We start from the raw sequence: 25,367 nt of genomic DNA, 5'->3' as shown, positions 1-25,367 counted from the left end.
TTTTCTCTGTATTTTTTGTCTGCTTGTAATTTCTGTTTGTATTTTCCAAAGTTCAGGGTGCTGACTTTTCCCCCTAAACTAAGTGAATTTTATACACACACACACATATGTATGTATATATTTGATTAAAGTAAGATTGTTAACCCCTTTTGAGTTGCTTTCCTTTAGAAAAGCAGATCAAAGAACCTGTGCTAGCAGCCATCCTGGGTATGCTAGTGTGCTTGCTGTTACTGGGACAGCCAGTGCAAGGGTATAGAGATAGGAGGCAGAGTGTAAGGAATGCCATGAGCGGTTCTGATGGACCAGAGAATGTGTAAAGGTAGGTGAGGAAATGATTGTGAAAAGCTTCTCAATTCAACCAAGAAGTTTATATTTGAGTTTCAAAGCAACAGTCACTGGAGTTCACTGAGTAGGGGAATGACATGGTCAGACACAGTTCTGGGAAAATAACTTGCCATTTAAGGTAAGGAATGTTCCATTTGTATCTGTATACCCACTGCCAAGGAGAATGCATATAACAGGTATCTTAAAAAATGCTTGTTGAATAACTGATGGACTAGAACAGAGACTTAAGCCAGTTAGGAAGTTTCTGTAATAGTACAGGTGAGAGATGATGAGGGCCTGATCCAATACAGTGAGTGGACAAGAAGATTTAACAAATGAATGATTATCAGCAGTTCTGGACAACTGAAAGGGTGGGGGCTCCAACATAAGAGAGAAGTTTGAAAGTTGGTTAGGTCCAGAAGGAAAGATGAGTTCTGTTTTGAATATAATAATGAGTTTGAGGTACCTAGGGAACATCCAGTGTGAAATGTTAAAAGCAGCCAGAAATGTGAAACTGGAGCTCAGGAAAGAAAAGAGAGGGGGTGGATACACAGATATGGGAATCATCACCATAGAGAGAATAATTAAACCTATGACAGCTGATGAGGTCACTAACTAAGACTATAGAGAATGAAGAGGGCTCAGAACTAGGTACCTTTGGGGTATAACCAGACAGTTAAGAGAAGAAATCCAGGAGAGAACAGTGCCACAGAAACCCAGAGAGGAAAGCGTATCCAGAAGGAAAGTGTGGTCCACAATGTCAAATATTGCAGAAAAGTCAAGAAGAATGGGGACTTAGAAAAAACCTGTCAATTAATAGATATGTGGTAAACTGGATACAACAGTTTCAGGGTTAAGAAGTGAATAAAAAGAAACAAACAAAAAAAAGGAAGTAATAGCAACTGGTGGAGGGGGGAGGAGTTTGTCTTCGAAAGGGAAGATTACAGGGATGCTAGAATCTAGTGAGAAGTTGTTTTTGAGAGACTTGACCTTGTTTATAAGCAGCAGAGAATGAAGACTAGAGAGAGAACTGCTGGAGAAGACAGGGGGGATGGAATCAAAAGCAGTTATAGGGGATTCAAGACAGTAAACAAATGAGTTAACTTATTTTGATACCTGAAGGAGTCAAGATTTCACAGACATAGATAACTCCTGTAAATGACATTTCATTATAGTAAATGTTCTCCATGAGTAATGCTTCCCTCCCCTCCATCAATAACAAAAATCATCTGGTGTTCAACCTGCTTTCTGTTGATAAGATTATCTACATTTAACTAGGGATATCCTTAGACAATAAAGCTAAGAGTCCTGATAGACTCTGTTCGGCAGTATCAGTCAAGAATTTATGATATTTATCACCTCACCATGAAAAAGGAAAATAGTGTAGGTAAAATATGGTGAATGCACAGGCAAAGTTAAAGAGTAGTATATAACAGTTTTGAGGAAAATAAGATCACTTATTACGGAAAAGGGGGGAAAATCAGGAAAGATTTCATGAAGGAAGGTAATATCTGAGCTGGGCCTTAAAAGAGAAGGATTATATGTGTAAGGGTTAGGAATGGTAGAAAGAGGGAAATGGACCAGTCCAAGCCTAGGAAATAAAGTGAACAAAGACACAGAAGTGTGAGAATGTGAGATGAGTTCAGGAAACAGTGTGAAGTCCAGGAAAGCACATTATGTCAAGAAATGTAGCATAAAAGTAGCCTAAAAAGGTTGGTAAACTGCTTGTTGAGTCTGAGGGTACTGAATAAGAGGCTCGGGAGTTTGTATTTAATTTTGAAAGTAATCAGGAACTACTGGAGGTGTTTTAGCAGGGGAATCACAGTCACTATTCCACTGTGATTTTTAAAAAATAGCCAATTTGGCTATCACTCCAACATTATAAACATGTCCACAAAGAACTTGCTACCAGATTTTCAGGTGAGACCTAAAGAAAAAGTAACAGACCCCACTGAATGATTGATGTCACTCAATGTATCCTGCACCAAAATTCACCACTAGTTTCCCTCCTGTTTTCTGCAATGTAATAACCTTTCAATTATGAAAGACCGAAGTTGCTCTCAAGTGTTAAGCCTGAAGCTAGACAAGTGCAGACAGCTTTCCCTGCCTAGGCCTGGGTGTCCTCAAAGGCCCAGATTCTACCTTAGGCTACAGTGAGGCCTGAAAAGACCAAGGAAATCAGGGGCTTAGTCACTGGTCCTTAGCCAGGTCCACTCTTTGTGGTCTTTTGATGGGAGCCAAATAATTAAAAAAAAAAAAAAGTCACAGTGGAATAGCCCGGAAGCCACAAATGACTTAAGTTTGCACACTAGGCACTTACTAAATACTGATTGAATGATTGGTCCTTAAAGTTACTCAGTCTGAACTCTGAGGTGGCAGGGGTAGAGCTGGTCCAGACCAACAGGAAGGGCTCTCACCCTTGTTGAGTCTATCACAAACATTTTTCAGATCTAGAAAAATGCAAAATAGAAAAAAAAAAAAAAGGTAGAAAATTTTGAAGGCTTTCCACAGAGCTTCCTTCCTCAGTCAGGCAGGAAGATCAGGGACTTAACAGTTCCAGAGACCAGTGACTGTTAACTGCAATTTTCCAAATCAATGCCCTTTCCCTCTTTTCTGAAGTCCTCTAGATTCTCATTTCACAGGTAGAAAGGCATGCCCAAACACACACATAAACCTTTAAATCTAAAGATTACACCTTCATTTCGGTAACTTGAAGAACAGCTCACAAGTTAGTTTATAAAATGTTGTCATATCAAGTCTTCATAAAGCCAATTTTTTTTCTTTAGCATAGTCTCAGAATAACCTTTTACATGGAACATAAAGGCCTCATTCCTATATAGAACCAAGTTTCACTAGAAGTCCTTTGGCCTCAAACATTCCCCCAGTCCCTCCCAGGCTAACCAAGTTAAGTATTTTAAATGTGTGCCATTCCATTCTCACTGGCAATTCTTAAAAATGCAGTTGTTTGTTTTTTTTTAAGTTGCTCTACCCAAAGGACAACAAACTTTGTGTTAGAAGAGCAAGTTCCATACAATAAATGCAAAACAAAAAAACAGATAAGGAAGCATTTCCCATTGCTAAACTCGATAGGCAATTTCTACTCACCACATTCCATACAAGCAAACTATTTGGTTAATATTGCTTGATGCCAACTAAAAATTAGTAACTATCTAATGCTTCTTCTTGCCCCTTCCTCTTATATTTGAGAGCTGCAGCCTTGGAAATGTAATAGAAAAACAAGTTCTAACTTTCAGCAGCACAAAGACCAGTCTCTGGCTTCTGGCTTACAGAGTAATAGACGGTACAAGCAGCATACTAGTTTTAAAGCAGAAGAGGTATACTGTGCCTTAATGAGGACACTACTTATGAGAGGCAGCTGAGTTAATTTTACTTAAGGAATTGATAATTACGACTCCATTGCTCCAACCCCTTCTTCCAAGGCACATCTGAAAGGAATGATGGAGGAAGTTGCAAGAATGGTGAAGAAAATATGGCAGTTTTTATTTAAAATGAAATTATATCCATATATAACATCCAGCATGTTTTAATAAAGATGAAGGAAAAATAAAGAGATGCTTTGGTTTATATATAACAAATACATAAAAATCTAAATAAATTAGGGAGGGAATAAAAATAAAAGTTTACATTTATGTATTCCTGTATAGTTCATAATACTATATTTCCTTTGCATTTTTTCCCTAGGGACAACCTATAACCACTTTTTAGCTCAGCAAAAGTGGGAATAAAAATGATAGCTTTTCTATATAATGATGAAAATTATGCTTTTTCCAAAAAAAAAGCAAGCAGTTCGTCATACAATGTTCACAAAAAACCAGAATAGCTTACTCTGCCTCATTTTGTATAACTGGCCAATGTATACAAATTATCAAGGTTATCTGCTTATAACACAAAGGAACATCACCACAGTTGGCACCCATCTTGGCAGTCTCAGTTAAAAGTGACTAGATTACTGAAACCTTGCTCCAAGGACTAAACCACTCGAGGACAAGGAGGACAAACAGCCAAAAGCTATCAAACTTAAGAACAATGTAGACTAATGCCTTTCTAGAAACACAACCATATCCGGGCCGACCTTGCAATTCAAGGAGGGTACGAGAGCTGACTGAAGCCATCACGTACACAGCAGAATACTTTGTGCTGGGGAGAGTCATGAAGGAACTGGGGAGAGTCATGAAGAAACTAACAGACACCAAGGCAGCCACTAAGAAACTTTCAGAGTAATTAAATAGGTCTTTAACAGTAGCAGTGAAAAACACTGCTGTCAGAAGATAATGATTTCCCCTCATCTGGAGATCTTATTGTACAGGCTTTGATGACCACTTGTTGGGGGATATGGGATTCTCTTTTAGATACGGGTTGGACTAGGTTGTCACTGAAGTTTCTTTCAACTCTGAAATGGTGTGAATAAACAATTCCTTGAAATGTATACAACATTGGTATCTATTCTTTATAGAAAAGTAAACTGAAGGTCACAGAAGTAAAGCAAGTTGACTATGGTGATTCAAAGAACAAGAATGATTCAGAATCTGAACATGGGTCTCCTGTTTCCAAATCTAGTGCATCTTCTACTATTTCACAAGACGGAAGGCATGAAGAATTCATTCAGATTAAATTGCTCTACTCTTTTACCACCATTACGAGAACTCAATGAAAGTGACTATGCAGCTAGAGAGATGGAGTCTAGAAGCCTAATAGGAAACTGGCTGACCCCACACCAGGGCCAGAAGAAGGAAGGGGACCAAGGGCTAGGCTGAAAGAATGAGAGCTTTCACTGACCAGAGTTGGAGAACAGAACTCCCAAGTGTGAAAAGCAACTTGTGTATTCTCCTCAATAGTTCTGGGAAGCTGTCAGGATTTATCCTGCCCACCTGAATCTGGAGAACTGGTAACACATGTCGGCTTGGAAAGTGGTGACAATAGGAAACACACCAGGGCGGTCCCAGCTTGTCCAATGCTAGCCCATTCGCCAGAAAAAATTTGTCACTCTCCCTCATGAGCACTCTTTGGCACAAACATGTGCAAAAGAACAAACTTCCTTCCTGAACACGTAAACTAACCTGCAAGTAAAGGAGCTCCTATTCAGTGCACAAGAAAATTTACAATGAAAAGGCAATAGAAAGGTCCTGTCATTTTCATTTCTTACTCAGACAAGATAGAAGTAGTATAATTGAAAACAGTGGAGACATGACAGAAAAAACACTCAAATAAGAGCATGTTATTAGAATGACAAGCAGGAACCAAGGGGGCCAGGATGTTGGTTTGAATAAGAATTAAAAAAAATTAGCATTATGTTTTACTTTAAAAATTAGGTATATTCTTAAATTATGGCATTAAAATATAATTCCTACAATAAGAGTCACATTTCAAACACTCTAGTGCAACCTGTTCCTGAGAGGCTGCATGGAACAGATCCTGGCTTGGACTTAAGAAACCAAGATTTTAGATCCAACTGCTGTATTCATAATGATCTACGTGCCCGTAGACAAATCATCTTCATGTCTCCAGGCAACAGCACATAAAAATAGGTTTTTTGGACTATAAGTTCTTAAGGTCCCTTCCTGTTCTAACATTTAAAGCATCTAGTAATTGTTTTGAAAGATAAATACTTCCACCTACTTTACAATGTTGGGGAATCTGGATTTTAATATTCTATCCTGGATTTGCTTAAATCAGGGTACATAATGTTAACACATAACTTAGCTAAACAAAAGCTTACAGTGAGCATAAGTATATAAAGGTATCAAACATGCAGAAAGTGTGGCCCAATCAGATTAAAATGTAATTGGGAAATATTTAACAAAATAAATACAAATACAATAGAACACAGATGCTAATATGTAGTTTTCTTAGTCAATATGCAGCCTGTAGGGACCCTTACAAACACATTAGTGGTATGTTTCTAAAGTTTGAAACCATTGCCCTAAGGACTCCAGAGAAGTTTTGTTGCCCCCTCCACAGCAGCTTATACTTAACCTTTTGGAAGCCTATGTGATTGAGCTCTCTTCATCTTACAGAGAGATGGTTCTTCAAGAAATTATCTGAAGTTCCAGTTCTGTGGCTCTCACCTTGCCTTGCCTCCATGCCTGGATGCTTATATTCATCTCAAGGAGCCACAGTTAGGGAGGAATCTGCAGAGAAGTGCTGCTATGCCAGAAACCCCTGCAGCCCCCTGTTTGGGTAGGGATGGTGGCTGAGAGAAGAATGAGAACCTTGCCAGTTGGTAAAGCATTTTCCTGATAGTGTGGAAATACAATATATATATTTAACAGAACCCCTCTGCCCCCAAAAGAGAACTATTAACTGGGGGAGGGGGGAGAAATGAAAAAAAAAAAATAGTTCCTGAAAAAATAAACCTGAACACAGCAAGGCATGCTATCCTCTATTCTAAGAGTGGGGAAGAAAAGGTGACAAATGACATAGATGGATACATGTGATGACAACACTATGGTGGGAAGAACTCAGGCAAGTTATGTGAGCTGGAACAAAAAACACAGACTCTAGGCCTCAATTCTCTCATCTGAAAATGAAGGGGTTGGACTAGATGACCCCCTCTACCTCCTATAAGTATTTCCTTGAATTCTTTGTCTGGACAAACCTATTTGCCCTTCAGCTATTTATTCATGGTATACTTCATAAAGCAACAGGTCCTATTACTTATTTTGGCTAGTCAGAATAGGCCTCCTTCAGCAAAAGAAAAAGAAAAGAGATAAAACTTTACCTGCTGATTTTTCTTTTTGGTTTTTTTGGGGAAGAGAGAAAGACAGCCATATAAAGGTATCAAAGCAGGAGGGGAGAAGAATTTTTAAAAAGTGAATGGAAAGAGTACTGACACTCTAGAAAGGGGACCTGAGTTCAAATCCCAATTCTGACTCTATAAAAGTGACCTAGAGCACATCATTTAATGTCTCTGGGCCTTCATCTTCTCATCTTTCAAGTGAGACGGTAGGGTGAAATGGCCTTTAAAGTCCCTTCCAGTTCTAAATCTATAATCCAAAATTAACTTGCTCAAGGAAACAAGGGGAGATTCCTACAAAACATTCCTACATATGATAGGAATACCCCACTTAGGAATACTTTTCACCATACAATTTTTTAATTTAAAGAAGGGTGAATGTTTTGGGGAGGTAAATTAGGCAAAGGGTATCCAATTCCAATGGAATGTCCAATTTTGTATGGAAACAAAATAAGGATGTGTTTAAATATAGCAATCTTTTTAACAAACTGACCACAGTTTAATAGATTATAGGTAAATCCTGAAAAGTAAAGTTAAAAGAAATCCTTGAGATATATTCTAGCACTGAGATTAAGGAAATTTTTGATCTAGTGTAGAGATTAAGGATATTAAGTTTAGAAAATCCTTGAGATATATTTTAGTATTTTCTACCTCAGACTGGCCTGTACAGTGATATGCTTATGCACTCAACAAACCCTGGGACAGGATTTGTAGGGTGGTTCAGGAAGAGAGGCAATGTAGGCCGAAGTAGAGCCACTGAGGATTTTGTTGCTGGACAGCATGGTTACCAGATGTGAAGAACCATTTTTCAACAGTGTAACAAAAGACCAAAGAAAATACCTCAATTACTCCTTTGCTATTTGATCATTCTATATACCTATCTATAAATATTAATCTCCACAAAACAGCAGACCCTATGGAACATTTTTAAGTCATCATTCCAAAACATCAACTTTTTAAAAGGCTGACAAAAGATATTACTAGATGTGACAATTTGTAAGGTGCATCAGTTTCTTGCAAAAGAAGTCATTCCTTCCCCTCTGACCTCCACACAAGATAATGCCATCTCCACAGGTTCCAGTAACTTATGAAAGTTACAGTATTGACTTTTTTACACCCCAGGAGAGATTTTCTTGCATTTCCAATGTTTCAATGTTATAAATGATGGGGTTTTTTTTAGACCATAAAAGTAATGAGATGGATTATTTTATAGTCACACCTTGTATATACATTATAACTAACATGTTCCTGAACAGGTAAATGACAAAAAAAAAAGTTCTACATAAAAATCACTGGTAGAGTTGATTACAAGACTGAGAAAACCAAAAGGAAATTTTTAAGTTTTGGTTCAGACTATAACCGCAAACATTTTCATATTCATCATAAATGTCCAAAGCTTTTCTTTGTTTGGAGAAATTAATTCCAAAATGGACGCCCTTAAGAGTGTCTTCAACTATCTCTAGAGGTTTTGTAATAGTTTCTACAACATGCCTACAAAAATTAATTAAAAAAAATTATATATATATATATATATATATATATATATATATATATATGCCATGTAGAATGTTTATGGGTGAGGCAACATGACATTTTTTAAAAAAGTGATTAAAAAAATCACAAAAATTTAGAAATTACTTTTTAAAAAAAAGTCTTTGTCTAGTACGTTATCTTTATATTAAGACTTTCCAGAGATAGATGATGATACGATTTCCTGGAAAAATTCTATATTATTAATTCTTCTGTTTATTTACAGTAAATAAGATTGATACTAGAAGCTAAGGTCAGCACATAGGTCCTTCTCTCCCACAAGGACAAAAGCACAAAAGCTTTGAAGGCAGCTGGTAAGTCTCCATGTAGTTCTACATAAAACACTAATAATGAAGTTTTTGACCTGGGATCTAAGACCTTAGATTTGTTTTTTGATTTTTGTTTTTTTAATGAAAGATTTCAATATAATTGGTTAGCTTTATAATCCTATGTACTTTATTTTAATTATGCATTTAAAAACATTTTAAGAAGGGGGTACATGGGCTTCAGACTGCCAAAGGTGCTCAAAACACAAATAACGTTAAGAACCCCTGACCTGCTGGTTATATAAAACATGGGCCAGCTGGTCAGGGTAAACAATGTAATTTTTTAGCTCCTTCCCCCACCTTTAGCCTTAAATTGCTATCCTGTCCTCTACACATTATCCTGTGATTATACATCAATTGCACTGCAATGGACACCCTACCCACCCTTGGTCATCACTAAGTTAACAGCTAAAATGCCAGAGACAGTCTGCATCTGCTTGCAGCCACTATATTTTATTACCTTTTCTAAATTTCCAATGAAATTTGTTTCCCAAATTGGTCATTTCCTTGGGCCTCATATACCTATACTCTTACCAACTCACATACTTCAGGTGATTTTTTTTACCCCACTTATTTTTGTTTTTAAATCTGGCTTATTTTCCAATGAACCTTACTATTGGGTTAAGCAATTCACAGCTTTAAAAACCAAACCAACAACAATCCCGAAAACTGACCCTATCAACAACAACAAAAAAAAGGGAATAAAATGCCTCCATTTTAGTGGAGACTTTTGCTTCTCAATTCAAATTTGGCTCATTATATAACTCAAAGTTAGAAAGGTTAAAAAAGAAAAGTCAGTCTTACCTTATTGGTAGCAGTAGCACTGGATCCAGGGACCACAGGTACATTCGTCACTTGCACAGAAAGATAATTATTATCTATAAGAGGCCAGGCACCTTCCACCTTGCACGTTTGAAAGTGATCATTAAAAGTTCTAAGGTGAGGATCTCCAAACAAGCCACAAAAAAGATAAGTGGGAGGACTCTGGTCCCCTCCCTGATGTTCTCTAGCTTCCGAATGGCTATGATAGTTACAAGGGTCATGGGTAACTTCGGGGTTGGTAGAGGATGTGGGTCCATCCTTGGAACAGTTTCTCTGGCTCATAAGGTCATTTATTCCTAGCACAGCTGAATGGTAGACCAGGTTTCCACGACAGGCTTTGGAAGTACGCTGGGTACAGCCAGCATAAGCACGTAGAGCCTTGCAGAACTCTGAATCAAAGCCATCGATGGCAGAGTTCAGGTGAGAAGTCAGCGACACAAAGTCTGTGGTACATTTCTGGATTCGACACTGGGCTGGCTGCTGGCAATAACCTAAAGGAAGTAAGATAACAACAAATTGCTTAAAAGGTGAGACATTTTAAGAGGTTAAATTACTTCCTGAATGAACTACATAAGAGAACTATGATTTTCCTTCGGGAGCTAGTTGTTATGCCCCTCCTTGATCAGGAAGAGAAAAGGGGGGGGGGGAAAGTCAGCAATAATTTGAAAGAGCCTAAATGAATACAGATACAAATCTACTTCTCTGCCTCTCTTAAACCAAACCAAACCTGAGAAAAACACCAGTTGTCAAACTTTATACTTGAACGAACTATGTACATTATTCTCAGGTTAAATGACCCTTAGAGAGAAGCTATGATAGAATGGTAAATCAAATTATTTATTTCAAGTATAGTTAAAATGCTTGGTTACTATAATGTAAATTCTATTCTCTACTAGACTTCTATTGCATTATTTAAAACAAATAATTACTAGCTTTAGAAAGGAAAGTAAAACTTCGTGAGATGATACTGTGAAAACAGAAGCACATATCACTACCCAAAATAAAAAATACGTATTTCTAAACTACAGAATATCTACTTAAAAGTTCAAAATATGAGTTTGAACTCATGCTATATATCTATGCAGCCTCTAAACCCAGAAAATGAAAGTACTAAGAGCCTTAAAAAAAAAACAACTTTCTATTAGCCAAGGGTACACACACTCCACTTTAACCACAGCTTATAATCACCTGCCTTCTAGAAAATTTAACTATCCACCTATAAACAAGTGTGTTGCCAAAAATTTTAATTTTTCTTATTTCCTCCTATTCTCCCAGTGCCATGAGATAAAATGCTCTGGACCAAACATTTGCACAGGATTTATTATTCCATGGATGGCCAATGACAAAGGAAAAGACAGGTATTGAGATATTATCTATAACAGAGGCAGATGGCTGATTGTTTTTAAAATTTTGAACCAAAAGAACAAATGAATGTAAAATATTCATTTCCAGATGTGACTATGGTTACTGTCTTTTTTCTTAAGGAAAAACAATGCATAATATATGGAATAAAAACACAAAGTAATAACTGCCCAAACACCTTTATAGTTTGTCCTTGAATTATGAAAGTACACATAATAAAAGAGAGCAAAAGCAATATTTATCCTAATATAAATATTGGAATATATAAGTGGACCTACAAAAATATAGGTTGAGCCATGGGTACCTCTAGGTATTTAAAATAAAACAATTATTTAAATAAATCCCAATTCAACCTTACATTAGAATGTTGACTCTAAATTTGAACCCAGAATTTTAACATGTTTTAGTGGGAAATTTTTATAATAAACCATTGGCAACAAAACTTTTGTTAGGAAATTAAAAAATATATATAAAGAAACACCTTATTCCTCCATATGCTTTGAAAATTTAAAAAAAAAAAAAAGGAAGAAACCCTAGGGTTCGATGTTAATTTTAACTGATTCAAAACCACACAAGTGAATTGGCCAAATGAAAACAATTATTGAACCATAACTATCATCCTAAATTTGCATTTTCTTTTTAAAGTATTCATCACAAAAACAGCTGATGATGGTGTTGGTTCCTATTTTCTAAGTGTTTAGAGTAGTTGAAGTAGGTATTTTTTAAAGCCATTCTCTTCAAAAGAAACTTAATCATTTTCAAACATACTACAAAAAAAATGAGTAACAGCTATTTTGAAAATAGAAAAAAAAAAGATAAAGTTCAGAAGGCTTGGTTTTGTTAAACATAAACAGTAAGTATAGACTCCTAGGTTCAACATTTGATTCAACACTATCGATTCCCAGTCTTCATAGGATCATGGATCAGATTTAGAGCTAAAAAGGTCCTTACAGGTCATCAAATCCAAGCCTCTAATTGTATAGATGGCGACACTGTGCCCAAAGAGGGTAAATAACTGTCCAAAGTTAACAGGTAAAATAAGAGTGCCAAGATTCAAACCCAAGTCTTCTGATACCAAATCTAGTGCTCTTTCTGCCTTCTACATTCAAGGTATTCTCTATTAGGTGTTATCATTTATACATCAGTAGTGTCCATGGTAGTAAAGACTCAAGCAACTGATTCACAGGATAGGAGGAAGTAAAGAAATGAAAATATGGTCTTAAGCTAATTTGGTTAACATCCAGCTTTTATACTTATTCGTGATAGCACAAGAACTTTCTGCTAAACTTACTGGGCCTATTTGTTCTTTTTATGGTCTATAAAATTCAACAGAGCATACATTTACTTGTAATTATTTCAAATGGTCATAAACTATCAAAAGTAGTGGTGTGGAAATGCAAATGCACTAACTGTCCAAACAGAAAGGAGAGAATTAAATTTCTAACCCCTCTGCTTTCCTTTTTTCTCCCTACTTTCTTCTTTTAGCTGGTAGGTGGGTGTTGATCCCTTCGTAAAATCTTACAAAAAACAGAAACCACATATTCCAGGGATGAGGAACTAAATAGTGTTAAACGGCTGTTTGGTCTTTTAGTAGTTGAATGGTGGAGAAAGGAGGGAAAACTGGAGAAAAAGAAAGGGAAATACAGGCCCGGGTCCAACTCCTTGCCCCATTTCTTTATTATGACTAATTTGCAGCATTCCACCAGAAATATCTAGGCTTCATGAATTTATAATGGCAATGCACACTCTGCCTGTTATAAACCTCCTGTCAAAATGCCAAGACAAGGCCAAGTAGAAATAGTCTCAAAGATCTAGCAAAGGAAAGCCAAGATGTACATGAGGAAGAAAGCTGCTCCATAGTCAGGAAATGCTGAGCTTTGTTAAAAATATGTAAGGGGCAGCCAGGTGTCGCAGTGAGTAAGAGCACTGGCCCCAGAGTCAGGATAACCTGGGATCGAATCCAGGCTCTGATACTTAGTACCACATCCAGAAATAACTGGCCGTGTAACCTTGAGCAAGTTACTTAACCCCAATTGCTTAAAAACAAATGTGAATAATGCACCCTATGCTTTCCCAAGGGAGAAAATTAAAAATTTACAGGTAAAGGTTTCACTGTTTTTGCCCATCAAGTTATTTGTTATTAATGTGGAGGAAGATTAGCTGCTCTATTTTTGTTTCAGTTAATGGAGAAAAATGTGCTAATGGATGTGTTTACAAAAGATCCTATTGTCAAGGATTTCGAAACAAAACTGTCACAAGTCAACTAGCCAAATTCACCCATACAATTTTGAAATGTAATGAATTTTTTGATAATGTGAGATATGTGCAAGCTATATTAAAAAGAATGAATCTTTAAGACATATGAGTGCTGAGGCAAACGCCATGATTACCGTAATAAAACATATGGTCGCCCATCTGCAAAAAGTACTTGACTAGGATCCCTGAAATGAACAGAAATCATTCCTTACATTTTCAGAAAATACTGCTCTTACAAGAGGGCTCACACTAAAGAAAGGGGACTAGGCAATCCTCTTCCAGAACATAAATTGCTTGAGTCAGACTGAAACAAATGTCCAAAGAAATGTCTCAACTACAGCCTTAAAGTGAGGCTGCATTAAAAATGAGCTTTAAAAAGAAATCATTAAATTTCAAGTTCCAAATTCTGAAACGAATAAGTCTTAATTTTCCAATCAAGGTTTTTGTTGTTATTTGCAGCCTACCCAAAAGATTAAGAATCTTTAAGGATCACATTCTATACTTCCAATAGGGTTTCCATCATTATCAAGGCATGTGCTACCAGAGTATCCAAGGCTAAAATAGGCCTAGCTTAACATTTACAACAAAAACAACATCAAATACCACTGGACTATATATCAGATGGCCTGCTGGACTCGGAGTTAGATGATTTAAGCATAAATCTCACCTTTGACACTATGTAGCTATGGGCAAGTTACTTAACCTCTGAGCCTCAGTTCTCTCACCTGTAAAATTGCTGAGGGAAAAAGGGGTAGAGGGTAAAAATACCTATAGTTTATCCCACACAGTTACTGTGAGCCTCAAATGAGAAGATATAAGGCAAACTTTAAAATATCATATGTGTTAGTTATTACTACAATTATATGAAAGACATTGGGCTTTCTATTTTTTTTTGTTGCAGATACCTAGTACTTTACACATCAACCCACACAATGCAAAACATTTATTAAAACTGCCCTTTGTTAAAACACCATTTCGTCCAATTTTATATTTCTTTAAGCCTAAGTAGAAAGTGATGCAAGCACTGAGATGACTCCTCCCACTTTTTCAAAGATCCTCTAATCATTTTAAAACTGTACCTTTTAAACATTGCTAAAGTGTATTCCTGGATATATAGCATACGATCAACTATTTATTTTCTAGGGGAAATAAAACCACTCATTTAAAAATTTAATCCTGAAACTTGACACATAACTCTTAGGGTCTGCCTCTATCTTCCCCTCCTATCATCAGTTACACAATAGGAAACATATCACAAGACAAAACTGGTTGTACTGTCTTCTCTAAGGAGCAAAGTGTTTTCTTCTGTTCCTCCCCCCCCCCCCCCCACACACACACTCAAACATATCTGCGATTTTAACATGGTAGGAGTGACTTAGTGAATAAATTACAATTACACCATATATCTCCCTGGCGTGAAAAGCACAGTACTCACATACTTTGCTGATATAAGCACTGGTGATTGGTGTTTATATACGTTAAGATGCTGAAGTGAAAGGATAAAACTTCCAATTCCGGGGAAAGACCCTTTCCAGTTTTTAGCACATTTCCCCCCCTAAGCCAATGCCTTACAAAGAAACCTTCTCGTGGTCTTTTTAAATGGAATGAATCAACAGATTTTCAACACTACCAATCTAACTAATCTAAGAGGTACTCTGGCACGCTAAGGCAGATTTCCTTAAATCAAAGTACCTACAATCCTGTTTTCTTTAGGGAAGAAAAATATGGACAACACAACGGCTGGCAAATATTAACCTCTCTCACATCCTATCTATAGTCTCGAAAATATTTCCCTAGCCGCAAGTTTTTAGGGCGAGAAGTGAAGGTTGGTTTGAATCAGGCTTTTCAAATACAGAGTAGGTTAAAAGAATTTTAGTTACGTCGAGATTAAGCTACATACTGGTTTGCACATTCTAGTTCAATAAGTACGATCTCTCTGCTTCACCAACCCCCCAACTCCAGAGAAACAGCCTACGGCTCCTTCTCTCCAGCAGCGGAAACTTGATCTGATCCCGGACTTTCGGTAAATATGATCGCAGAAAGTAATAATGCATCTGGAGCATTTGCCTCAAGCTCAAAGCCAACACTCCCCTTTCCCTTCCCTGCAGCACCTTCATCTCTCACCGAGGGGAGATCTCTCCGCGAAGGGGCCATCTTACACACACCTCGCAGACTCGCCAAATGTTTTAAACAGTTTGCTGCAGTTGCTCCAACTACAAGGTTTTGCTAAAAGGTGGCTCTGCAGCCAGGTGTCCTGAAGCCAGACACACACACACAAACACACACACAGTTTGTGAAGCCAGACACATACACACACACACAGTTTGCTTCTGCAATCTCTAGGAGTTTCTGCCAGAAACAAAGAAATCGAACCTTTTCCGTGGGCTCCCCCCCTCCCCCCCGGCCCCCAAGTACACCATTACCAACTTCTCTCGGGGTAGCATCTCCAACTAGAGTAAAAGTGAGGGTGCCTCTCCCACCTTTCCCCTCCACCCATCCCCGCGCAAGTCCACGCCTGTCACTGGAGCCGTGCGTGGGGTGTGGACGTGCTCTCCGCCCCCCCCCCCCCCCCCCCCCCGCCCCCCCCCCGCCCCCGCGGGGCGCCGCGGGGGCCGCTGGCCACCCTGCTGCCCCCCCCCCCCCGCGGGGCAGCGGACCCTCTGTACCTGCGGGCAGCCCCCCGAGGCCGAACAGGAGCAGCAGGGTGGCCAGCGGAGGCGAGCGCCAGCCGCGACGAAGGCGGCGCCGGCGCGGCTCAGCCCCGGCGGCGGCGGCGCAGGAAGGGGCAGCTCTCCCCATACCCGTCCATGCAGGTCTCCTCCGGGGCTCTGGCGGCGGCGTGGGGGCCCGGGAGCCGGGGCTGCTGCATGGACACGCGATCGGGCCTCGCTTCCTTTTCTTCCTCCTTCAGTCCCGCGAAGGCGAGAGGCGGCCGCCGCCCCCGCAGCAGCAGCGAACACCGTGCAGGAGGAGGAGGAGGAGAACGGCCCCCGGCAGCATCGCAAGAGGAGAAAAGAACACAACGCCAATGAGTCTCGCCGTATTCCTCCCCACTTCCTAAAGCCTCTAGCGCGCGGGCTCCAGGGAGGCCAGGGGCAGGGGCTGCGTCCGCCGCGCGGGTGTGGGGGGCAAGTGTGCGCGCGGGGCCCGGCCTCACTCGGGTGTCTCCGCACGCCCCTCCCCCGCCCCATCAATCAATCTCTGCGCTGCACTCCCCTCCCACGTCGGGCGCGCCCCCAGCCAATCCGCGCCCTCCTCCTACCTCAGCGGCGTCCCAGGGGCCGCGAGCGCCGGCAGACCCAGACAGACCCGACGCTTCTAGGGGCCTCCGGGGCCCGCCTTCCCCACCCAGGGCTGTGGGAGCTCGGTTGCCCAGGACTGTCTAAGCGTCTTGCCATCGCCCTCACTCAGTCTCGCCTCCTCTATTTGCCGTTTTGGTTTTAGCTCTTTTAATGTATCCTAATATAAACAGGCAGCCGCCACGGGCCGGGGGTCCCGCCTCCTGGGTCACTTTCAGAGGGCCCCACTCGGCCTCCCAAGTTTGGCTCGCTTGTTTTCTATCGCGTGCTCCCCGCCCCCGCCGGCCACGCCCTATCTCCGTCCATGCTCCTAAGGAGCCGCGTTTGGGAATCACGTGTGCGGGGCTTCACCTTCGCAGCCAATCACCTCCCCCGAAACCACATTCCGACTTAGCTCTCGAGAGTGGAACACTGCAGGAAAGAAATGGGCTTTTCTTAGTCGGAATGTAACTGGCGGGCCGGGGGCCTTCTGATTGGTTGGGAAAAGTCTCCGTGGGCTCGCGCTGGAATTTACTGGCAGCGGTAATCGGCTGGGGATCGCCCATTGGCGGTCCTCGGGCCCGGGAGCTGCAGCGCCTGCAAGAAACGTTTCTCTCCCTGGACTTCCCTGTGTGAGTCAGGGGTTAGTGGCAAATTAGTGACCACTAACTAAGAGCTGGTTACTTTGGGCCCGTAGGTTAGTTTTTACTTAGTTCACCCACAGTGGGCAAACTTGAACATGCTCGATTAGAGATAATTTAGATTAATGAGAAGTTAATGCGCTGCCTCAGATGCTTAACTAATTGTGAAATCGTGGATAGGGCAAGTCACAACTTCTCATGGCCTCAGTTTCTTCATCTGAAGAAAAAGGGTAGCTACTTGCCCTACCTACCTCACAGGTTTATGCTTAGGAAAGCACTTGGCTTAAAATGCTCTGTAACTGTTATTGTTATTTTATGCCTGAGCTTAGGTAAGGCATCCAGGCCCTAATAACCAACACATTAACTAAATCTCTATTTTTTCTGACTTGGAAACAATAAGGAAAAGGCCAGTTTGTCTGTAGGAAACCAGAAAAGGGAGAAAAAAGGAATCTTGGGATCAAACAGAATTCAGTATGATTATCAGTAGTTGTGAAGTGCCATCTAACCTACTTGAATCCACTTTATCTCTCCTAGAATATATATAATCTTTCTTAAACTGATCAAATCATGATCGTCTTTTGTAAGTCCCACATTGGTCCCAGATCACAACTTTGGCACTGTTGGGAAATAATAAATCATTAACATATTAACCCTTTCCCTTCCCCTCCTCCTTTTAAACAATGTGCTGTTCAAATGAATTTGGTTAGTAGGGACTTGCAGCATCCTCCCTCAACTCGACAATTTACTTCTAACAGACTCTGCTCTAGCTAAGACCAAGGCCTTTATGCAGGATTGCCTCCGCTATTCAGCCATGCCTTTTCATTGCATAATTACTACACATGATGTGGTGACTCAAGTAGTAAACATAACTTTCTCTGCCTAAGATATAATTCAAGCTTTGACTATGTTATAACATAATAATACCTTTACTACGACCTGGAGAAATGATTTTTGGTAGGGGAATCAGATGTGGAATTAGCATACTTAAAGATTTTGCTGCATACCAAAGTCTTAGTCTGTTGGCACAACTGTTTTGTAGGATACAAGTAATTATCATACTAGATTAAGTAAATAAAATTGTAGCAATGGAAGTTTTTTTCTTAAAAAAAAAATAAACAGGTGCAATTAAGTATTCCAAAATATTTTAACAAAACTGACACAATTTATAAAATTTGCTCTGCCAATCCTCTTTTGATACAGAAACTTGTACTTTAAGAACCAATTAAAAGAAGCATCATAAATTCTTTGTACCTCAGCATATAGCCAATATTAAAAATAAAGTAAATAACTTAGGTCTTTGTTTTTTCCTGACTTCCTGAAATTTTCTTAGCTTCATTAGTATGATGACAGGTACTCTAGAGTTTGGTAACAATAGAGGGCGCTCTCTGCAAACTCTAGGGTCACTAAATGACACTTCTTAACAGGAAAAACTTCATCTCCTCTAAGGTGCTTTATTGTTCCTCTGTTGTAAAATTTGACAAGCACAAGATTTATGTGTGTAACAATTCACTTTTTATTGCTATGTAAGTGTATAGTTGGCTAGAGGGAAATGCTAATTTTTACAATTAAGCTGGAAGGAGGTTCCCATTTTCAAGTATCAAGGAATTAGGTGAGGTGAGAGACAGGAACAGTAAATTAGAGTTAATATCAATAATTGTATCAGGTTTTAAACTTAAGGGCTTTGTAGATGGACATCGAAGGGAACAGTCTTTTTTACTTAAAAAAAAGAGATGAGGTCCCCAGCATAAACTTTGGGAAAAACAAAATTGAATGAATATTCCATCACTGATATATAATGACTTTACATTTCAAACTAACAATATACTGAAATCAATGATCTTTACAAGTCAGGAATCTATCCAGCTACTTAGTTCCAACTTCCCCTCCTTCTTTCCCCTTCCCCCATTCCCATCTTTCTTTTAGTCCAGGAAAGAAGAAACAAGGTAGCAGGTTATTTAGGAACCCAGAAAAACATAAACTTAATGTGTAACTGGGTAGAATTCAAACACATGCAAGAAGCTTTAATGGATTTTAAACAAAAAGTGGTTTGCTTTTCCTGAAGGCATTCACTTTGGCTTAACTGTTCTCCTGTTAGTATAATCTCCATTTTCAGAAATCCAACACAAGTCGCAAGGTCTGTCTGCTTAATACAATGCATTAGGGAAGAGCAGCTGGGTATCAGACCTGGGGTTTCAATTTTTAAAACACAGTATATGTGATATGTTTTCCACTCCCCTCTCCCCGACATTGTTATCTACCATTTTGAGGAGGGGAGGTCAAGAGACTAAAATAAAATAAGTTCTAAAAGAAAACAAGCTCACCATGTGTTTGTACTTACATCATCTTTAACCCTTATGGTCCTGTATGGTGACTGGAGGGCCAAAGGGGCATCCAAACTCCTGGAAAAACTTTTGACCCTGGCACTTACTTTTTGAACCTATATTTTAGATAATAGACACAAGTTAGTACTCTGTCCAGAATCTGAAAGCTGAAGATTCATTAAATGTACCTACAAAAATTGGCTGACAGCATCTTTACAGCCACTCACTGAGCTTGAAAGTAGCAGGTGCAAAAAGCATTTGGGAGTGGATTGCCAGAGCCAGGGAGGTAATGTGCTTCCTGGCCATTTATCTCAGGAAACCAGCACAGTCTTCCCTCTCAAACAAAATTAACCTCTCATTAGCCGGGCACTTACTCCCAAGAAAGCCTTAAAAGCTTTACCATCTCACTAATGTATTTAGGATTTTCTTCCAGGCAATTATTACCATCAGTTACACTTTGTGATCCTGAGCCCAGGCCCAGCTTACATTTCATCAGGCTCTGAAACCACCTGCCCCAAAGATGGGGGTAAAAATACTTTCTTTGGGGTTGCTCCCCAGTCTGTTAGGCACAGAGCTGGTTTATCCTCAAGAGTGATAAATACTGCCAAGTCAGTACGACTACTTGTAAGAATTATAGGGAAAATCACTGCCATACAAAGACAGCATGCACTAACTTCACCTATTTTTCTGGGATTCCAAAACAACAAGTTTTCCATCAACTCCACCTACAAGCCATACACTTCTACTCATCTTACAAGGACCCTTTTTCTGGAAGTAACGGAAAAAAGGCAAAGGCCGATTTGTGGCCCGGGAAGAACTGCTGCTGCTAATTGAACACTGGAAACCTGCTGTCTGAACATGCTGTTTTACAACTAGTGTGTTTTGTGAAGGGTTGTATGTATGTCGTATTTCTATGTATCAGCCGCTCAGTGTTATGCATCAAATTGGCTCAACTCTGCAAATATTGCAAAGGGGCAATTCTTGTAGATAGTGAGCCGTTTTTTAGCACAGACCCTTCTCTTGGTGGCTTCCTTGAGGGTTGATTTATACAACGCGGGTGGATGGAGACCCAAGCAATACAGTTCCGTTCCCAACGCCCTCTTCCCCTTACCTCTCCTCCACACCCTTTCATTCCCTGTTTCTCTCCCCAGCTCAACCCCACCGCAAACTAACAAAATAAACAACTCACCACAGGCATTCCCTTGTCTTCATAGTGACATTTGCCAGCTGGGAAAATAAGCCACAAGCCATGCAGCCTTGGTGCAAGAGGAAGAGAGCGCGGTCCGGGCGCCTCTTCCCCAGGTAGGTTAAGAAGCTCTGGAACACCTCTACCCAGGCGGGGCTTGTCCTTGGTGTAGGATCGCGGGTCTCCTGATGCCTGGCACAGCCTCCAAGGGAGGTGAAGTGTTTTTAATGAAAGCGTGATCTCTCTGCCACCTATATAAAGGAGAGGAGGGAATTCTTTAATTCCCTTCTCTGTTCTGAGAAACTATCCTCCTTCCTAGTTCCCCACCCCTCCCCCTACCAAAGAAGGGTTGACAGAGTGCGCTGGTGTCTTCTCTGTCATGTCTGAAATCCATATGGCCCCCTACAGGAGCTTTCAGCAGCTACTGTAACCGCTGGAATGTACCTGCACATCTGGCGGAATCAGCTGGGCATGGCAACCCTGGCCCTTCAGTTTTTCCTCTCCTTTTCTCTGCCCAACTCCCTTCCCCCTTTTCCAGAAGGCTTGCACAAAGGGTGTCTTTCACCGCTGTAACATTCAGTGCCTCCCAGTCTGCCGCCTCGCCTTTTCCCACCCGCGGCACTTGTTCACAGCATAATACTGTTTCAGCCTTTGCCTGGACCTAGCAGTGACCAACGGGTGCTCCAACATCAAAGTATTTAAGCAGTCAACAAACGCTCCGCCCCACTTCTTGACGTTTCCAGAAGTCTTAGAGATCACAATGGTCTGGTCCAGGCTAGCCCTCCGGCATTTTCCTTCTAGTTGTTTCCTAGCTAGGAGTCACATTCTGTATTTTTTTTCTTACCTTAGCCACAAGACAGACGTTTACCACTTTCCATCATTTTGTTGTTTATAAATTTTGAAGTGTGGAAGGTTTTGTGTGAATTTCTTTTCTGTGAAATATTTGAAGGGGCTGAATTTGATTTCTAAGATGATCCCTTCTAGTCTAAACATTCTATCACACACACACACACACACACACACACACAGAGTGATTTAGCGTTTTACATTTTAGATTGAAAAAGAGATGGGACTTGCTCAACTTTTTTTTTTTTTGGTAGTATCATGGACCCATTTGGCAATATGGTGAAACCTATGAACTCAGAATAATTTTTGTAAATGCATAAAAAGAAGTAAATTGGATTACAAATATAATTCTTCCTCATCCAAATCCAGGTATACCCTAAAATCTATCCATACATCATGGTTAGAAGGTTAGGAATTACCAGTTTATGGAAATTAATTGTCCCACAACTGAACAGTCAACATGACTCCTTTTTCTCCTATTTAAGGGTTGGGGAGAGGGGAGAACAGTAGGTTGCAAGTTTGAGTGAGAAAATGTAATTTGAAAAAAAAAACCTAGAATTCTCAGGAAAAGGAACTTTGCATTAAAATGACAACGTTTGGGGCTCAGTGCTGGGTGGGAGGTGTTGTCCACAAAAAGACAAAGATTGTCATTTCTTGTTACACTGCCAATGTTAAGATTTGTAGGACAAAATTTCAAGTGAAGAAACTGATCTGTCTATCTACCTATCTAATCCATATTATACAGCCAATTGTCACTATTAGCCTATTGAGATCATTACTTTCAACTCCAGTTTATTTGGGCTCTTGCTTTTATCCCTGTATTATACCACCACTTTTTCTCCATTTTCACTTTTTCTCTATTAAAATAATTATTATTACTCATTTATATGGTGCTTTCAAATTTGTAAAATGTTTTTCTTATATTTATTTCCTTTCTGTGTCTCTCTGTCACTTTCTCAGCCTCTGCCTATCTCTCTTTCCTTTTATATATGCCTTTCAGTCACTACTTCTCTCTATTCTGTCTCTTTCTGTCTTTCTGTCTCTCCTCTCTTGCCCCACTGCTCCCCTTCTTTCTGTCTCTCTGTTTCTGTCTCAGTCTGACTGTCTCTGTTTCAGTCTTGGTCTCTTGGTGTGTCTGTCTGTGTCTGTGTCTATGTTTCTATGTCCATCTCTTTCTCTTTGTCTTTCTCTCTGTCTCTGTCTCTTTCTGTGCCAATCAACTGGACAGAGAAAAATGTACTATGGATGTCCTCAGAAAGGATAGGGTAACAGAAAAGACACAATTGAAAATATGTTCTTGCTGCAGAGCTTTTCAAAAAGCTCAGCTCCTAGCTCACAGGAACATGGGATTTTAATTTGCCCACTTGCTTTACCCTTTGAAAATCCACTATAGCAATCAGCAGAGCAGTAGCTTTGATTAAAAATCCTAAAGGCTAGTCTCCTGTGTTTTTCTTCTCCCCACCACCAACACAAAGAAAAGAAGGTGCATAAAATAATGATAAGCAAGAGTTCAAAGCCATCCCAGAAAGCTGGTCTGAGAAGATACTTTCTAATGCAGGTTCAGTTCTTCACCATTCCCCTGCTTTGTTGAATTTTTGCCATTATCACCACACACACACACACACACTATAAACAAGCAAGCAGAATTTTTTTTCCCCATTTCTATAACTGTTGGTCAGTGGGTCTCAGATGCTAGCTCATTAATACTCAAATAAGTGTATTAAATAACCACATTTAAATTTTGTTTAGCCTCATTATGCTCTAGAAAAGACCTTATGCTAGCATTCCTGCTCCTTCCTCTGAGTGATAATGCCTTTTTGTTTTATGATAGATGTGCTCTGATACCCAGAAAATAATAGGCAATTCAAAATGAAATATTAATGATTTTTTTAGGGGGGAAAAGGTCTCTTTTCTACTTCCAGGATATTTAAATTATAAAACATAAAATAGCACTAGGTTTTCAAGTTAATTTTGATTTTTTTCATGAATGTGAGTTTCAGAAGTACTTGATTTTCATATGAATATTGACTTATTTTATTGATTAATTGTTTTAAAGAAATCCTTTTTCCCTTTATAGTATCACTCACATCACTTTTTGAAAATACTGTGAACTTCTGTGATTTTATCTTGTTTTCCAATTTGTTTCAAACTTGGAGCACCTATGTGAAAGGACTAATTACCAAGGGTTACCTCCACATCTTCCAGGCATAGGTTTGTCACTGGTTGTCAGAGTTGACTCTGGTATTTGATAGACCCTTACCTGGTCACCTAAGGGCATTAAAAGGTCCTACACATTTCTCAGTCCCAGGACCACACCCTGCCCTAGTGACCTGATGAATTTCCATATGGAAACCTAGGGGACCTAGTCTATACAAACTAAGTGGATTCTTATTGCTGTTACAGCAAAGGAAACCTCCTATTGTAAACTGCTGAGCACCTCATTTTGCATGTTGTATCAACATCTAACGTAAACTAACAGAATCAAAAATTAGCCCTACCCCTAACAACCTTTTTTTGATACCCCAATCCAATGCATCTATTTTGAACATACCGAGATTTCTAAATATTAGAAGTTCTATTTTAAGGGAAACAACCAAGAGCTAGTATCATTTACAATAATAATAATTTTTAAAAACCATTACCTGGGGGCGGGTCAGGAGGACCTGAGTTCAAATGTGGCCTCAGATACTTCACCCTTACTAGCCTTGTGACCTTGGGCAAGTCACTTAATCCCAATTGCCCTCCAAAAAGCAAAACAAAACAAAACAAAAACCCCACTACCTAAAAACCAGCCTACCTATACAATAAGATTAGTGATAAAAATGAGTGTAGGTGCCCCTAAGATTTTTACTTAGGGTGTTCTAAACTTGGGTTTTAAACAAGTACATAGAAGATTTAGGGTGACCCTGCTATATATCTCCAAACTTCATCCCCAACCCCCAACCTACATGTGCTTCCAAGGATGATTGGCTGATTCATTCCAATTAATGATTTAGGCCTGCTTACAAGGTGGTGACAAAAAGTCTTAATTCAAGACTGAACCAGAACTCCAGATAACTAAAAGGGTGAACCGTACCACTGAAGCCTCCTCTTTCTACAGGATCTGAAGTACTAGAACAATTCACTAAGCTATGTGAGGGCCTAGTTACTGTAGGAGAACTACATGTAAACTATGAGCTTATGACCTTGTAGGCAATTCTGTACCTGGGCTGGGGCAACCTTCCATTTGTGTCTTCTTCCCTTTGGTACAGGACTTTGCGAGATCCTTCCCAGGTACCTGAACAGATATGAAAAATGCAAAATGGCAACTGACCCTCAAAAAGAAACCTCTTAGCAAATGTCTCAATGAAGTTTTTGTGCTAAGAGTGGAGTAGGTGGTAGTAGTAGATAAATGCTTGAATTCTATTCTAATCATTCTGTGCTCTCTGATTAATTTATGCATTCAAGGTATCTTTAACGCTTTCCACTCTGGCTGAATTAAACTTGAACCAACAATAGAATTGCTCCTGGAGTGGGCAGGGTTGGGGCCTGAACCAATAACTGAAAGAAGGAAGCCTTATTGAGGGGTCAAGCTCTATCAGGTGAACCTGGGCAAACCTAAAGTACAGGCGTTGGCCCAAGTGACACCCCTACACACAGACATACGTACACACACTGGTCTCAGGTAATCATGTTTGACTAGTTACTATGTCAGACAAGAGTGTCCATTGTCATTGCTGTT

General features: G+C 39.8%; 1 protein-coding gene across 4 annotated transcripts in view; it reads right to left on the bottom strand.

Moving 5' to 3' along the window:
• RGMB (repulsive guidance molecule BMP co-receptor b) overlaps positions 1 to 21,507 on the bottom strand; it is a 35,520-nt gene extending 14,013 nt beyond the window's left edge. Inside the window, exons 1-5 of one of the 4 annotated variants that reach the window (XM_069085161.1) lie at positions 21,245 to 21,507; positions 20,804 to 21,051; positions 19,632 to 19,730; positions 16,041 to 16,279; positions 9,739 to 10,247 (exon numbers count right to left, since the gene is read on the bottom strand). In XM_069085161.1, the coding sequence (XP_068941262.1) occupies positions 9,739 to 10,247; positions 16,041 to 16,279; positions 19,632 to 19,636 (753 nt within the window). In that variant the 5' untranslated portion in view covers positions 19,637 to 19,730; positions 20,804 to 21,051; positions 21,245 to 21,507. Of the gene's footprint in view, positions 1 to 9,738; positions 10,248 to 16,040; positions 16,280 to 16,636; positions 17,004 to 19,631; positions 19,731 to 20,803; positions 21,218 to 21,244 lie in introns of those variants that run through there. The other 3 variants (XM_069085164.1, XM_069085162.1, XM_069085163.1) reach the window with 3 other exon arrangements.
• Between the last annotated feature and the right edge of the window lie 3,860 nt (positions 21,508 to 25,367).

Source organism: Petaurus breviceps, unplaced genomic scaffold, assembly GCF_028583685.1.
Source record: "Petaurus breviceps papuanus isolate PSGF00001 unplaced genomic scaffold, PetGlider_PUasm1.0 175, whole genome shotgun sequence".
Classification (NCBI taxonomy): domain Eukaryota; kingdom Metazoa; phylum Chordata; class Mammalia; order Diprotodontia; family Petauridae; genus Petaurus; species Petaurus breviceps.
This window is presented reverse-complemented; position numbering and strand designations above follow the sequence as displayed.